This window comes from Castor canadensis, chromosome 8 (genome assembly GCF_047511655.1).
Source record: "Castor canadensis chromosome 8, mCasCan1.hap1v2, whole genome shotgun sequence".
NCBI classification, from domain to species: Eukaryota; Metazoa; Chordata; class Mammalia; order Rodentia; family Castoridae; genus Castor; species Castor canadensis.
Window position 1 is genome coordinate 110662882 of NC_133393.1, and position 17796 is coordinate 110680677.

A 17796-nucleotide genomic window follows, 5' to 3' on the forward strand; every position below is an offset into this window, starting at 1 on the left:
AACCAAAACAGTGCCTTTGTACAAAACACTTTCATGGAATAAACAAATAAAGCATTAGTTAGTTATGGGCTCTCAAAAGAGCTCCGTAATAATTTGTCCCCCGCCCCAGGTTGGCTCTGATTTGGTCCCAAGCACGTCAGACAGGACTCCATGGACTTGAGAAATCTCCATGGAAATCTGAATCTGTATCACTGATCTAAAGTTCCTAATGCAAGCTGGTTCTGGAAGGTAAGAAGCAGGGATGCTCTTTTTATTACTTTAGAAGGCATTGTCCAACTGCCATTTAAAGAGTGAGCACTAAAGTAATTCTTTACCTCCAGTTGGTTACAGTTTAAACTCTACAGTTAAGATCTTAAAAGATTTCCATTGCGGTCAAGATGATGACTTAGTAGAGTATGCTGTACAGGGCTCAAAATGGCTGAACCGTCAGCAGACATACAGAAAGGCTGAATTTCACCACTGCTCAACACGTTATAGGTAAGCATAGTTCCTGCTTGGAAAGTCTTCTTTAGGTACAAATCTGGCTTTCCTGCATGTTATAGGTAAGCATAGTCCCTGCTTAGAAAATCTTTTTTAGGTACAAATCTGGTTTTCCTGGAAGTATAATGCATCAGGTTACAATATCTACCACTGAGCAGTAGTTACTTAATTTAAAAAAAGTAAGATAGCATTAAAAAATGGAAAGGGGACCCTAGTTAGCTATGATAGTGGTTATAGGTTTGAAAGGATTTGGAATGGCAAGATGTCATTACCAGGAGGGGAAAAGTGTGTTAAGTGTTAAAAAGACGCCATATACAAATTCTGTCTCTGTTACTTACTAGTTACTTTATCTTACTACATAATCTTTGCAGTGCTGAGTCTTCTCATCTGCAAAATGATAAGACAATAAAACAATAGTACCTACCTCTTAGCATTGTTGCAAGACACAAATGGGGAGACTCATTTAAAATATTGAGCACCCAGATAAGCTCATACAAATACTAAAATGTTAGCTAGTATTGTTACTCTGGGGTACTGTTTGGTCAAACAGGACTGGTTAGGAAGCTCTAGAGGTGAGGCATCAAGGCCTTGGAGAACAGGCAGAAGATACCAGATTGCCCAACTTGGTAAGTCTAGATGGAGAGCCAAATATGTTTCTAAATAGTCACCATTCCAGATACAGCTACAGCAGAAGCAGCTGATGTAGAAGAAAGTAGTGAGCTTGGAATGTGGCAAATTCATGTATAAATCTTTTGAAGCTACTAGCTATATGATTTTAGACAATTCATTTGATTCCTCTTAGCCTGGCTTTCCTCAGTTTTCAAATGACATTCATGACAAATATCTGGTTTCCAGTGTTAAGCCAGAGCATATCAATGTCTAACTATAGCTATTCACTGAGTTCCCAGGAACCTAGCTAGAGTCCACACTGGTTTTACAGCCCTTGGTAGGGAGGAAGAGATTGAGTGTTTAGGGGTAGCTCATGAAACCAACTTTAACCAGGGTGCTTGCACATTTTGTTGGTTTTCCATGTTGGTGCTCTGTGGATGATTTTGTCACAAAGAAATGTGACCCCTGGCGTGGAAAATAGTGCTACCTACTAAGATTTCAAGTGGTACAGACTTAAATGAGATAATCCACAAAATACTTTACACAGTGGCTCTCGGTTATTAATTACTAAATAAATTCTGCATATTCTTGTTCTTTTTTTAAAGTACCTAGTCAACACTAAATTCCTGGGCTGAACATGCGTTCTGGTTTGCTTGGGGCAGCCATGGTTCACTCCCATTGTCCTGGCTTCCTTACACTCTCAGAAGTGCCTTGGTTTGGATGGTAAATTACCTGTTCATCCTAATTATACCCCATTCCATGTTGTGTAAAAAAGTAGTTCCCTTTGTTGCAAAAGTGATGTTGGCTATGTGACTGATTTCTTTGTGGTCACAGGATATGAATACTGTGTGGTCCAGGCTAGAAAGGATTCAGATAGACTACTCTTCTAGAAATGTCAGATATCTCATATCATGTTAGCTCCGCCCAAACCCCAAATCGGTGTCATTCAGTTTCCATGCAGGGAAGCACGTAGCTGTGTCAGCTGGGGGCAAATTCCAAGTTAGAAGGGGGAAATATGTAGTTTTTTTTCTCCCTTTGCTAGTGGGAGGGTGTGTTGAATTTAAAAAAAAACAAAACAAAACAACTCTCCAGATGCCCAGGAGAGAGATTTGGTTTTTAACAAGTTAAAATTGTGACCTTTTGTGACTATTAACTCACACATACAGAGAGCAACAGCCTTTCCTGCTGCACCACCCAGCCCATATCCGGTCTAATCAGTAGACAGAAGAAATTCTGGAGTGGTGACTCATTTCTGTGCTAACAATGGAACTTAGGCTTCTTTGCTTTTTATTATTTTCAAATTTGGAATTCTTTTGGTAAAGTTTGGTACAGTAAATTTAGAACAAAAGGTGTGGACGTTAATGTGTCCCATGGGTAAAACTCCAGTTGCTGGGGCATGTGTCAAGTGAAGCTAAGTCTGCTGTCTAAAACTCAGGTCCAGCTGTGAGGTATGTCTGACCCCTCCACCAGAGGTTTTCCCAGGTCTTTGCACAGAGGTCACATCAAGAAGGGGAACTTAAATATAAGCATGACTGATTCTGACCAGGTATTTTGAGCACAGACAGGTATGCTCTAGTATTTGTAGGGTATAAAAACCAGCCCAGATCAAATGATAACTCATTAGCGGCTCTGACAGTTTTAGATCCATTTTTTTCTTCTTGAAAGTTAGCCATTTTCTCCTGAATACCCAGGTTAACACTCAATTTCTAACTGGAAAGGAGAGGAAGGTTGTCCTGGAAACACCCATCAAAGATTCAATTGGTGTGACCTGTTTTTACAAAGAAGACCTCTTGTTAGGATCTCAGAAATTAAAATGCCATGAAGCTGGGTCCTGGTGGCTCATGCCTATAATCCTAGTTACTTGGGAGGCAGAGATCAGGAGGATTGTGGTTTGAAGCCAGTCTGGGCAAATAGTTTGTGAGACCCTATCTCAAAAAAACCCTTCACAAAAAAAGGGATGGTGGTGTGGCTCGAGGTGTAGGCCCTGAGTTCAAACCCCAGAACCACAAAATAAATAACTAAAATAAAATGTTGTGAAAACCTACACCAACTTCTAGGGACTTTTTCTCTCACTATCCTTAAAATAAGTAAACCAAAATGCTGAACTCTTGCCTCAAATGAAATCTTTGAAGATCTTAGTAGGGGTATTTTTGTGATTAGTTGGGAAGGCAGGATGCATTATCATATTTTCCAACAAGTAGAAATTTTAAATTTTAAATTATTTTAATTAGATTTTGGAAATAAAGAATATTTTGGGAAGATATATTAACCTAGGACATCGATGGTGTATATATTCCTCTAAAATTGCTAAAGTTAAGGAAAAAAGAAAAGAAAACCATCAAACTAAAATGACTAACCAAAACATTTAAACAATGATATGACGCACACTGGAAGCATTTTTCTATCCTGTCTGGGAAGCTAAAAGTGAGGCTGTTGGATGTCATTCCAATTTAAGCCATCCAAAGTAAGGATGTACAAAGACAGCTACAGATTTCACCCTTAACTCTCAAAAAGGAGGGTTAGACAGATTGTTTCCTGTTTATGGGGAAGGAAAAAAAAAAGGAAAAGATAAAAGCCTTGGAACCAGATATTCCCTTATATATTTCACCTTCCAAATTCTGTTTTCAGAACCCTGTGTCCAGAGTTGCCAATGGAATTAAAAGCTGCCTGACGTCCACCTGCAATGGAAAATGTTCCTTTCCTTCCTGCCTAGACATCTTCTGATGTTCATGTCTTGCTCCTTAGTCATTCTCCTGTAATGTCTCTATGAGATGTTTTCTGAGTGTCTTGGGCCAGTTTGTTACCATAGGTTATTACTATTTTTTAAAGGCACAAGTGAATCTCTTATATTCACTGTGTAAATGACCGTCTGTTACTACTTCACACTACGCAATATTGGCATCTGTGTGAATCTCTTGTAGCAGAAGCTACAAGAGAAGCAATTAGAAGTCTTAATTAGGTGGTATAATCACAACTTACTGGTATTTGAGATGAAAAGATTTAAGCAAGATATGGGAAGGCTTTCTAAGTAATAAACGGTTATGCTATGTTCAGCTTCGTACTAATGTTGATGTTACGGGTCCTTTTATTCACCTAATTTTTGGAAATTATTGACCATCTGTTAACAGGAAAATGTGATTGAGCAAAATATCCATTTTCACAGTTATGCTGACCAACAAAGTTTGTTGTGCTTATCATATGTGGATATCAATAAGAAATAGTCTAAACTAAAATCATCAGAGTGAAGCATTTTTCCCTGGTTTATATAGCAACTACTTCAGAGACATTGTCAAAATATTAGAATATGAACTTCTCTCTTAACTTTGTTCTTAACCCACTTAAATCTCCCACTTTAGAAAACAATAGCCTTTTGGGAACCAAACAAATTTAGGATTTAGACATTTAGTTTGAACAAAGTTGGAAGTTCAGTTTGGAGTGTTTAAAAAGAAAAGTCAAAAATTTTTATGTCACCTCAGATACATGACTTACCCGTTTTGGTCTTGGATTCTCCTTTAAGAATGAAGTTCTCTCAAGATTCCTGAGACCAGATTATTTTAAGCCATTCCTTTCCTAGTAGGTGTTGGGCAAATGTTATGACTATTCCTGCCATTTCATTGTCCTCTTCTACAAAGGTTCAAAGACTCCAAGAAAGCAGTAACTGAAAGGGATCTTAGAAGGCCCATCAGTTACTGAATCTCAGGATTGAAAAGGCATCCTAAGGGCCCTCAAATGTATTTGAACTCCCAACATTATCAGTAGATTAAATAAATATAGACAGTCTATGTATCATTAGTTTTTAAATGTATGTAGGTGCTCTATTGTGAGTGAGAGAATTAAAATTAATTTATAGTAGGTAGTGGAGGGCCATGAAATATTTTGCTCCTATAAGGGCCCTCATACCAGAAAAGGCTGGAGACCACTTCTCTTTGTGCTGTAGACAGACTCCTAGCGAGGTAAGTCATCACACAGAAGGTTAGAGGCAGAGCCAGAATGAGTACAAAGTTCCTTGTTATCTAGTGCATAGCTGCCTGCTTACCCTCCCAACAGATGGCTCCCAGTCCCAAGTGCCAAAGGATCCTCTTCATCTTTAATTAAAAACTAACACCATGGGAACGAGGGGATGAGCAATTAATACTCTTCTAAATAAAACACTAGTGGGTAACTTGCACTGAATTTGAACTACTTAGAAAAAAATCCTATTTTAGTTCAAAATGTGCTCAAAAGTATTATTAAAAGGAGAATCACAGACTTATGAATCTGCACGAGAACTGTAGAATCTATTAATAGAAGTTGCCCTAAGGCCAATAATAATAACAATGTCTTGCCAGCGAAATGAGGAATTTACCAAATGGCTTTGTCATTGTTATTGTACCCGAAACATCCATTCAGCATAGCACTCACTTCTAAACCAGATCATAGGGTTTACTGCTAAAATGCCGATTTATGATTTGAGTGCAAATGGCCTTTTTGCCTTGTTGAGTAACAACCATCAATGTAAATTTTTATTTTTTGAAATTAGAATTTTGATCCTGCCCGAGCTGAAAAACTTTTTTGGGTTGTTTCTTTCTCTTGTTTTGTTTTGTTTTTGCTTTTTTGAGACAGGATCTCCGTATGTAGCTCAGGCTGCACTCCTGCCTGGGACTTGAAATCATCCTGCCTCAGCCTTCCGAGTGCTGTGATGCCATGCTCAGCTAGTACTCAAAATCTTGGCTTACCAGTTGCACAACAAGCCCCATTTCATGGATTCAAATCATTGCCTTGTCTTTTTCTTTTCTGTTAGCCTTGCCTGGACTTGTTAGAGGAAGTTCTTAGTGATGAGGAGTAGATCATAAAAAGATGTACCTTGTGCAGTCTTGGATCACCAGTGGATGTGCAGAGTATAGAACATCAGTCCTCTGATATATCAGCTGTGTCTTTTATAACTCTTATTACACTCTGCTGGATACTTTCAATCAGCCTGCTCCATTCTTCCCTTTCCTTTGTTTAATGATCCCTGTTCAAACTCAAATTATTGTCTCAAGTCTTCTTTTCTCTACCAAACTTCTTGGAAGAACAGTTTATTTTTACTATTTCAACTCTTTAGATGGTCTTTGAGGACTGTTTTGTTTGGCCAAATCAATGTGAAAGCGTACTTGCACAAAATTAAATGTTATCCATACTGGGGACTTTTCAGATGTTCACGTGTGTTATCGCTTACCGTGAATCTCCAAGTGAACAGAGGTTCTAAGAAATATAATATGTAGCTTTTTCTCAAACTTAATTGAGAATCTACTTATTTATACTATATTTATACTGTATTTATTCATACTATATAATATACACATAATATATATATATATATTATACTGTTTAAGAAGGTCTGGCATTTAGCAGGCTTTCAGTAAATAATTACTAATTAAACTCTGCCCTGAGGAACACAGTATCTTAGAGAATTCATCTTTTCATGATTCATCAGTTCCAATGCCTGATATGTGTTTAGCAGTAGATGTTAAAAAAAAAAAAAAACTTAATTAGCTACCTTTTGGACTGGAGGTATAGCTCAAGTGGTAGAGCACTTGTGTTGTGAGCCTGAGGACCTGAGATTAAAACCCCAGTGCTACCCAAAAAAAAAAAAAAAAACTAAATTAGCAGTAGATGTTTAATTATGTTTGTTGAACAAATGAATAAAAGCATGATTTAGAAGCACCACTCTGGTTTTACAATAAACAATGCAAGAACCTGTTTTTTTTCTTTTTAAGTCTATAGTATTCATACAATTTGAGTTAGAAATCAGAGTTCCTGGATTACAAATAGGACCATTTTGTAACTTCCTAAGTATATAGCCATGAATAAGTTACTTGAATTTGTTAATATCAAAATATTTGTTGCTTCTCATTTTAAAAGAGTGAGGCCAGGGAGTATGTCTTTCCCACTCTTGGATTTATTTTGGGAGTTAAATGAGTCACATGCTTTGAAGACCATGATAGAGATCCCATGATTAGATAAATGTTTGTGTGTTGAATAACGCATTCTGGAGCATCTGAAGACAGATCCTGAGTGGAGGGTAAGGATGGCCAGGGAGATCAGGATGTAAGGAGAAAGTCTGAAGAAGTGATGAAGAAAGAAACGTGTTTGGATTGTCTAAGACTAGTTTCCTTTTAGGGGAATGAGTCAAAAACATGATCCCTGGCCACAGTCATGTGGCCAGCAATTAGAATTTTTAAACTGAGATATGTCAGGAAAAAGCTGAAGAACTGGAGCAACAGGCAAGAGGGATGAGAGAAGAAAAGTAGGAAAACGAGATGAAGGAAAGGGGAAAGGATTTCTGCCCTAGTAACTACTAGGGGAGTGTACGACAGAAGGAAGAGACCCGAAAAGGAAAATCTATGTTGATCCTGTGAAGGAAGGAAAGCAAAGGGAAGGTCTTTCAAAGAAAATGTTAAGAAGAGGATCTGTTTCATAAACAGAAGCAGGTGCTCAGAAACAATGTACGTAGACGGGGCCTAGATTAGCAAATTAGTGAGAATGACTTTGACACACATATTGGCAGCAATTCAGATCCTGGGGACCTATAGACTTTGCATCAACAGAGAAGTTGGATATGTTTTGAAGATCATATCAAGAGTAAAAAGATGAGGCCCATGGGAAGACCTTGGTGGGAATAGAAGGCCAAGGCTGAAATTTCTGACCATTTGCTCTAGGAAGGAAGGAGGAGATAGAGGAGGCATTGTTGTAGGGTTTTAAAATGTATTTGTGATTCCATTCAAAATCAGAGGACAATTTGGTAGACTGGACAGGGGAATGTGACTGGGAAGTGGAGTCTAAGGTGGAGGTCAGGCTACAAAAGTGGGCGGGGGAGGGGAGAGATGGGAGGGTGAGTAGACAGACAAACAAGAGCCTACAGGAGCCAAAACAATGAACAAGCCAAGCCCATTTCTCAGTATATTGTTTCAAATAGCATCAGGCAAGGTGTTGTTGAAGGTCAACTTGGTTCAGAGTTGATTTAGATCCATGTATTTTATCTAATGCTTATGGAATTTTGGCACTAGACAGTAGGAAAACAGGGCTGGGAGTATGAACTGAGTCCCTTGGGGATTTGGGGTCTTATGTTGGCTTCTTCTTTATAAATTGATCAAGGTCAATTGTGGCTAACAGGGTGCTATTCTTTATTCTCTGATATAGGTACCTTTTTCTGGATGAAAATAGGTCTCCAAATCTGAGTGAAATGACCAGATCTGAGTACAGTTTGCTAGACTGCACTGAATGGAAGGCAAGGGGATTTCACAAGACTAAGAGAGCAATTATAAGAGAAGGAAGGATAACTGCTGCTGATTTTCTTAAGTACAAAAATGAAAGCTGGGCATGGTGACTCATGCCTATAATCCTAGCTACTCAGGAGGTAGAGATCAGGAGGATCACAGTTCAAAGCCAGCCGGGGAAAATAATTTGTGAAACGCTGTCTTAAACTCTTCACACAAAAAAGGGCTGATGGAGTGGGTCAAGGTGCAGGCTCTGAGTTCAAACCCCAGAACTGCCAAAAAAAAAAAAGAAAGAAAGAAAAGAATTTTGGAAGCAGCTACACGTGGGGTATACAAAGGAGGAAGCAGAGAAGGTAAAGTGAGGGTAAGAAATGAAAGCTAAGTATTCTGCTAAGTGCATCATGGGTTTAATCTCATTTACATGTCACTGAAACCCAGTGAGGTACGGATTACTATTTGCAGTTCACAGGTGCATGTTTAATTCACTTGCCACTTATATTGATCATAGCTGTGGCTCACCTTCATTAAATGCTTATTTTGTGGCAAGCACTTTCCACCTCTTTCAATCCTTACAACAGTAGGAGGTACATACTGTTAATAATTCCATTTTCCAAGGTGAGAAAATCAATACATGAGTACAGTAACTCACCCAATGCCATACAACCAGAAAGTGGTAGGAGCCAGGATGCAAACTCTGGCAATGTTTCCAGAGCCTAGAATCTTAACCCCCATGATAAAGAGCATTAATAAGTCTGGCAAAATTAAGAGAGAAAAAAAAGAGCAGAGAGAAGATATATTTGCAAAGATTTGAGCATAATGTAGATAATAACACCATAGTGAGCATTCATTGATGGCTTTCTGCATGCCAGACCCTATTCTGAGTGTCTCACATATATTACCTCATTGGATTTTCAGAATAATACTTTTGTTTCTTTTATTGAAATTCTAGAAGGTAGCACATAGTGGCTGTTCAATAAATACTTGTCTAACAAATAAATCTCAAAACATAGCTATAATTTTACTTTAAGAAAACTCTAGGCCACAGGAGTAAAGTCCAAGGGACTCAGCTCCTGTGACTCCTTTGTTGTATTACTTCACAGCATTTATTTCTGTCTGATATAATTTTGTCTATGGCTTTGCTTATTTATTCTTTATCTCCTTCTGTCAGCATGTCAACTCTAGGAGAGCAAGGAGCCTCATTCATTTTGTTAAAGGTGGTGGCAGCATCTAGAACAAAGCCCAGGCCGGGAGGTAAGTAAGAATATTAGCTCTTTGAATGGAAGAGGAGAACCCAGGGTATTTGCCTTTCAAAACAACTCTCCTTCCCCCAGCACTCTGGCTGCCAAGCAAAGAGACTGCTGTTCATCTTCCTCTCTGCACCCACTCTCAAGAGGCAGCCGCTCACTTCTCCATCACTGACTCAACTGTCCTCTCACCCACACAGGCTTAGTTGTGGAGCAAAGAAGAGAAATTGCTTGACCATTTTGTTTTCATAACATAAGCAGAGATCATCACAAGGGTGATCAAACTATCTTTATATGAATGACTTTTCACCTCACACTCATTAGAATGGGTACTATTCTAAAAAAAAAAGCAGAAAATAGAGTGTTGGCAAGAATGTAGAGAAATTGGAACCCTTGTATACTGTTTATAGGAATATAAAATGGTACAGCCAAGATGGAAAACAGTATGATGGGTCCTCAAAAAATTAAAAATAGAATTTCTAGCTGGGTATCAGTGGGTCACGTTTGTAATCCTAACTACTCAGGAGGCAGAGATCAGGAGGATCGAGGTTTGAAGCCAGCACCAAGCAAATAGTTCACAAGACCCCATCTTGAAAATATTCAACACAAAACAGGGCTGGTGGAGTGGCTCAAGAGGTGGAGTGCCTGCCTAGCAAGCATGAGGCCCTGAGTTCAAACCCCAGTACCAGAGAAAAAAATAAAATAAAATCACCCTGACCCAGCTCCACCCAAAGAATTGACATCAAGGTTTGAACAGATATTTGTAGATCCATGTTCATAGCAACATTATTCACAGTAGCCAAGAGGCGAATGCAATTCAAGTGCTCACAACAGATAATGGATTAACCAAATGTAGATTCACATAGTGGAGTACTATTCAGCATTTAAAAGGAAGAACACATGCTCCAACATGGATGACCCCTGAGGATATTATGCTAAGTGAAATAAGCCAAACATAAAGAGACAAGTACAGTACGGTTTTGCTTATAAAAGACACCTGTAGGGCTGGGGACATAGCTCAAGTGGTAGAGTGCCTGCCTATCAAGTGCTCAAGGGCCTGAGTTCAAGCCCCAGTACCAGGAAGATACCTAGAAGCCCCAGTACCAGGAAGATACCTAGAAGAGTCAACTTCATGGGAACAGAAAATATAATGGTGACTGCTAAGTGCTGGGCTGAGAGAGGACTGGAAAGTTGTTTAATGTGTAGAGTTTTGAAAGATGGAAAAAAATTCTGAGAACTGGCACAATAATGAGAATATGCTTACTACTAAACTCTATACTTAATAATGGTTACTATGGCATGTTGTTATATATATTTTTATTTAAAAAATTTTTAAATATACTTAAAGAAAAGACTCTTGATTCAGGTTTGTACCCATCACTTGGAAAGTAGAGGCCAAAGGATCACAAGTTCGAGGTCAGAATGGGTTATATGGTAAGTTTTAGGACAGCCTGGGCTACCTAGAGAGACCCTATCTTAAAAAACAAAACAAACAGACAGACAAAAAAAGACTCTTGGTAGTAACACATATGCTTTATTTTAAAGGATCAAGATAGTAAAGTGAGTCACTGAATTAAGTCAAATGAAAATGCAGATTGTATTTAAAGGAGTAGGGATGTAAAATAAGATAAATAAGACAGGCATGGTGGCATATGCCTGTAATCTCAGCTACTAGCTCAGGAAGTAGGGGAAGGAGGATTGCAAATTCAAAACCAGCTCAGGCAAAGTTAGTGAGACCCTGTCACAGAAACAAAATACAAATAAAAGGGCTAAGGAACATAGCTCAAGAGGTAAGGGACTTGCCTAGCATGTACAAGGTCCTGGGTTTAATACCTAATATTACACACAAACAAACCATAAATACTTTGTATTAGAGGCAATGAACAATGAAGCATAAGCTTTAGGTCATGTAGCAAACATTTTCATCAGTATCTTTTAAATGTAATACATATTCCTTAGCATTTTACAATAATCTCCATAGAGACTTTGGACTTCAGCAAAGGTGATGTTTATGAAGTCAAGCTAATCAGATCAGATGGTAACCGATGAGGCTGCTCTGAAGTGAACTCTCTTTAATATAATCCTCTGGACACTCACCTGTCTACACGAAGCTGGCAGACGATGCTTAGTGTATCAACAACTCCTTCTTCTCTTAATTGTTGACAGCCAATGGATGTAGCAATAAAACACCCAGTTCTACCAATCCCTGCACTGAAAAAGAAACAAAAACATGGGAAAAAAATGAGAAAGGTAAGACGAATTCTTTTAAAAGGATGTTTTTAAACCTGAAACAACAGTGAAGATAAATAATAAGAACAATAAAACCAGGCATAGCTGCTTCATGCCTATAATCCTAGCTACTTGGGAGGGCAAGACTGGGAGGATCATGGTTCGAGGCCAGCCTAGAGAAAAATTCATGAGACACTATCTCAACATCTGGATACAGTGACGTTCTAGTGTCATCCCAAGCTATGCAGGAAGCTGAGATTAAGAGGATCACTGTTCCAGGCCAGCCTGGACAAAAAAGTTTGCAAGACCCCAAGTCAATGGCAAAAACTGGGCGTGGTGGTACACACATCACAGAAGTAGTGGGAAGTATAAAATAGGAGAATGGTGGTCCAGGCTGGCCTGGGCAAAAAGTGAGACCTTATCTTTAAAATAACCAGAGCAAAAAGGGCTGGAGGGGTAGCTCAGGTGGTAGAGCACCTGCCTAGCAAGTACAAAGTCCTGAGTTCAAATCCCAGTGACCCTCCCCACCCCCCCCAAAAAATAACAATAAAAATTCTCATGTATTGAGAACTACAAGCCTGATCCTGTGCTGTGCTATCTATAATGTGAATCAGGAGTCAAAGATGACTAGGTCTGGAGGATAGGAAGAATGGCGACCCCTCTGAGGCAAAGGTGGATTCTTGAATAAAGTTGGAGTGGAGCATGGAAGCGTTTAGATGTTGAGAAGTCTACTGAAATAGCAAAGATTCAGTACAGCTGATGGAGCTGGAGGCACATTCTTCCAAGTCATTTGTATGGGGTAACAACTGCACAGAAACACTGTCTGTCTTAGAGGGTTTACACATCTATTAGTCTTAGACAATACGTCCATAGAATCAACCTAACAATACTCTTCCAACTTCTACCACTAAATCTTTATGTAAATTTCTCTCAAATCTATATCTAAACTCTCTAAATTTGTCTTAGCTAGCTGGAACTCTTACTATTTTGCACTTGCTTGATGTATCTAAACCCAATGCATTTAAAATGGAATTAATTTTCTTTTCCCTCAATGGCATTACCCATCAGCCACAAGTTTTCCAGCCTAGAAATCTTGGAGCCATCTTCAACATCTCCCCCTCTTTCGCCTCCCACACCCCATCTGTTACCAATTCCTCTATTTTCCATGTCTACCGAGACGTTGGGATTCACACTCTGCTTTCTGCAGACTATTTATGTCTTCAACATCTTATTTTATGATCAGCAGTGATGTCATTATGATTCCCAAGTCTCAAATCTTTTCCTGGACTAAATTCATGATACACGCAACTGCTAGGTTCATCTTTCTAAAATAAGGACTTCATTATTATATCACTTGCTGCTAAAAAAAAAACCTGTTAGATGACTCTCTGGTTAAAGCACAATATCTAACCTCTTACCCTGGTACTCAGGACCTAGCAAAATTTGAATGCAGCTAACTCTCAAGCTGTGTGTCTTTTTGCTATCTTCCTTCTACCCCATGTACTGTTCTTATTTTTGTAAATCATTGCAATATAAGTCTCTTATTTTCCAATTTTCTCGATCAGAAAATGCCCTCCCACCACCCTTTTATAAACCACAAACATTGATCATTGCTTAACATTATTCCAGTGTTTAGAGGCTGTCCTCAATTCCCATGGTTGGAGTGAATTGCTCCCTTCTTGGTTCTCAAATAGCATTTATTTCTCATTTGTTTCCTGTTGAAAATGAGTACAGAAGAATTTGGAAGGAATGAGTCCCTTTTATTTGAAGTGTCTAAAAAGAGTTTGTTTCATAGGACATAGGATTGTTGTTTCATAGGACATAGGACATAGACATAGGATTTGATGTATGCTATGAACGGGAGGCATTTCATCTATCATGAATGAGAGAGTATGTTTCAGTAGGACAACGGTATAAAAAGTTGATATGGAACAGAATATGTGATTTGTGATAATGAGTAGACTAGTTTGGCTGGAAGAGAAAATTATTTTAGCGGAATAATGGGAAAAAAGACTTGGAGTAGATCTAGAATCCTACATGGAAGCCTAGGGAAGTTGAGAAATACTTTTTTTTTTTTATTTGATAGAAACTGAATATTTACTTCCCAGGAAAGTTCATATAAGCTTATATACTCAAATTTTTCTAAATAATTTTGAGTTCTCTGATCCCTGTAGTTTATCTATACTCAAGGTAAAATAATTTTGCTCCAGGCAGTGTGAAGATATCACAGACTTGGTGGTAAAGAGCAGTTTTAGGAATATCATCCCAGAGAAGTGCACAGGGTAGGCCATAGTGACATGGGGGAGAAGGGTACATGTGTTCAATTAGCCAACTACTTTCAAACTACATGGGTGAGGTCATAAGGGCCTGAACTGGGGTGGGTGGACAGGAAGTGGTGATTATGGGGAAGCTTTGAAGGGAAAGCCAATCTGGTGACTGATTAGATACTGAGGCTGGAATTGAAAGAAGAGCCAAAGATAACTGTCAACATTGAATTCTGAGAGGCTGGAAAAAAGAATGTCTTGTTCTTAGAAATAGTGATCAGAAGGGGACCTGGTTTTAAAGGGGAAGTTCCCGGTTCAGTTTAGATATCCTGAGTGCCTCTTGATTTTAGGTGGGGGAGAGTTCCAGCCTTAAACTATTGCCAGTGAGGGTTTTCCCCCTTGCCCCTTGGCTCCAAGTTAAGTTTAGGATAAGACCTAATGCTAGAAGCCAAATAATGACACATTTGGGTAAATAAATATATAATAACTTTTACTCTAGATTAATCCAGAAAGTTTCAAAAAGGAATGCTAAAATTACAATCTAAAGTAATATATTTTACTTATTATAGATATTTTTTAAAGCTCTCTTACAAGAGTTACGAGGTTAAACAAAGCAACATAAATTATTTTGATAAAGTCTGAAAATAAATTGTTAGTCATGTAAATGACTTCAAAAGACTTGCTTTTGTTTGGTTCCAATAAAAGAAAGTGAGTTATGAGAGATGAGCTCTAACCAGGCATGCAGGAGGGGAGCCACCAGGGTCCCCTGGCCTCCATACCCCACATTCTGGTAACAGTACTCTGTTTTTCTCTTAGTAAACTTCCACTTGCCCATTTCCTACTTAATACATTTCTCCTCATCTATTTTACATGTGATAAGTCTGAATAGAGTTGACTAGTTCCACCAAATTTGACATCATAATAAACGTTATTAAGGTATAGGTACACACCTGTAATTCCAGCACTTGGGAGGCTGAGGCAGGAGGACTGTAAGTTTGAGGCCAGCCTGAACTACATGGTGAGATCCTGTCTCAAAATAAACAAACAAATAAACAAAAGGCACAATCTATGTATGATTAGGTACTATTTTGAAACAACAAAAAAGATCAATAATTAAAAAACACACACACCTGTACTTCATAGTGTACATGAGACTGATGAGGCAAAATGAATAGGTATAAATTTCAAGTTAGATGATGGAATAAAGTCTCCTGTTCACTGAACCATTTAGAGCTTGTATTTTGTCCACTGTGTAATTTTTGTTTCCTGAAATGCATCATCTTGACTGCAACTCAAATACTAGGAAGTTAGCCCATTTTAATAAATATTTAATTTACCAACAAAGTCATATCCAAGAAGCAACACCCTACTTCTCCCTGCTCAAGGCCTCTACAAAGAATGGAGACTTGTTTAGGCAGAAAGATCAGGCCGTGCCTTACCTGCAGTGGACAACCACAGGCCCTCGACCCTCAGAGGCAAGTCTGTCTTCTTCCACATCCAGCATTAGCTGCAGGAGGGGCTGGGCACTGTCTGGAGTCTTGTGATCAGGCCATGAGGTGTACCAGTAATGCTTCACATGTTGGGTGTGACTTCCTTGCTGGAAATAGCAACAGCCACTAAATGCCTTATTCACTTGTGGAACTAAAAGTCATCCAAAACATAGTACCAAATGCCTTCTCTCTTTCCCATCCTAAGGGCAACTTACCTCTGGGTGGAAAAAAAATTGAGAATATTTTTGATTAATACTCTTTCACATTAAGAAAACTTTAAATATCCTGACCTCAAAGTTTGGCAGTCTTGCCTCTATGAAGTAAGATCTATATCTTTACATATAATATAGATAATAGATGGGCCATGGGCTAAATATATGCTTATAACTTGTTATAATAAATAAAATAGCCGTTGAAAATGTAACAAAGAAAGAATAGGATATGTTGTGTTTCCTGTTCTATGAATCTGGGCACATTATTATTAACATATTAACCAATATAAGACTGTTTGTTTTATCTACAGTCATACTAATACTTTTACACTTATCCCAAATCCCAGTATTTAACAGCAGCAAGGAATTCTAGCTGTAGAAGCTTGATGGATCCCTACATTGGAAACACTTTGAGTGAGGACTCACATACGTCATGTCAAAACTGAGCACCCAAGCAGGGGCCTGGTATAGAGTAGGCATGTGTTGAAAAATATGTTTTAGAGCCAAATGTGGTGGTGTATCCCTGTAATTTTAGTGCTTGGGAGGCTGAGGCAGGAGGATCGAGAATTCAAGGCCCACTTGGCTATGTAGTTAAGACTGTCTCAAAAACCAAGGGCTAGGGATGCAGTTCAATAATACAGCAATTGCCTAGGATGTGCAAGGCCCTGATCCATCCCCAGCACTGCAAAAAACAAACTAAAACAGGTTTTGATAAATGCCTTCTTATACAACACTTTCAAATAAAACCATCCCTGTAGCCCTGCCTCCACTCTTCCTCTTGTGGTGATCCTGTCCCTGCAGTGAGACTGTAGATAGGATTGAACTCTTTGGGATGATTATTCTTTAGAAGCAAAAATAATACCATGGCAACATTCCTCAGCATCTGCTGCCCATGAGTTAAATAAGATAATTTTTCTATGACATAAGCTGGTCTGGGGAAAGTCCCTATAAATTACTGTAACTCCAAGTTTTTGAAGATCTCATCAACACTTCAAGGCTCATCTTGCCTCCCACAGACACCCACCAGTGCAGATTTTTCTCTTCCATAGTTTCCAGGCCTTAAAGCTGCTTAGACCAAAATGACACTTAAAAAAAAATGTCCTGGTAAAGCCTCCAGGATAAGACTTTAGATAAAGGCAAATGAAAAAATGTTCTGTTAATGCAACTTAGAAGATTCCAATTTCCTAGCCACACACCAGTGGCTCACACCTGTCATCCTAGCTCCTTGGGAGACTGAGATCAGAAAGACAGCAGTTCTAGGCCATCCTGGGTAAAACAAAATTGCAAGACCCCATCTCAATGGAAAAAAGCTGGGCATGGTGGTGTGTGCCTGTCATCCCAGCAATGGTGCTAAGTATAAGTAGGATTATGAGGCAGGCCTGCCTGGGCAAAAAGCAAGACCCTATCTCCAAAATAACTCAACCACAGCAAAAAAAAAAAAAATGCTGGAATCATGGCTGAAGTGGTAGAGCACCTGCCTAGCAAACGTGATGCCCTGAGGTCAAAACCCAGTACTGCCCCACCCCCAAGGAGATTCCAACATACTACAAAATAAACTTCCTAATGTCTACCTATATTAATTTAATGATCCCATATAGCAATAGTAACTAACAACAAAGAGACCTTAACATTATTTAATTTGCTTAAGTTGAATCTGCAGTACTTATTAGGACAAATAATTTCAAACTAGAAAGGAAACCCTCTAACTTCATTTACTTTGCAGATAGCGATAGCTTTGTAATCTTACCTTCAAGACAAGGTTTCGAATGGTGTAGTTTTCACATTCATTTACACTGATAACCAGAACCTCAACCTTCCCATATATCCCTCTCTTTTCTGGCCAGTACAATACACATTTCTGGAGAAGGGAAAAGGAGAACACAGCAACCATTAGTGGCTTTTATCATTGTTTGAGTACTTTTCACTCAAGTATCTCATTTAATTAAATATCAAATATCAATTTTTATAATTCTACAGCTGTACTAAAGTCATTGAAATATGCATCTTAAACAGGTAAATTATATGGTAAG

At 38.6% G+C, this 17796-nt stretch overlaps 1 protein-coding gene across 5 annotated transcripts in view; it reads right to left on the bottom strand.

Moving 5' to 3' along the window:
• Ptprr (protein tyrosine phosphatase receptor type R) overlaps window positions 1–17796 on the bottom strand; it is a 253736-nt gene that overhangs the window by 5619 nt on the left and 230321 nt on the right. For all 5 annotated transcript variants that reach the window (XM_074083915.1, XM_074083916.1, XM_074083917.1 and 2 more), the window contains 3 exons: window positions 17514–17624; window positions 15504–15661; window positions 11669–11782 (listed from right to left, as the gene is read on the bottom strand). In XM_074083915.1, coding sequence (XP_073940016.1) covers window positions 11669–11782; window positions 15504–15661; window positions 17514–17624 — 383 coding nt within the window. The remainder of the gene's footprint in view (window positions 1–11668; window positions 11783–15503; window positions 15662–17513; window positions 17625–17796) is intronic.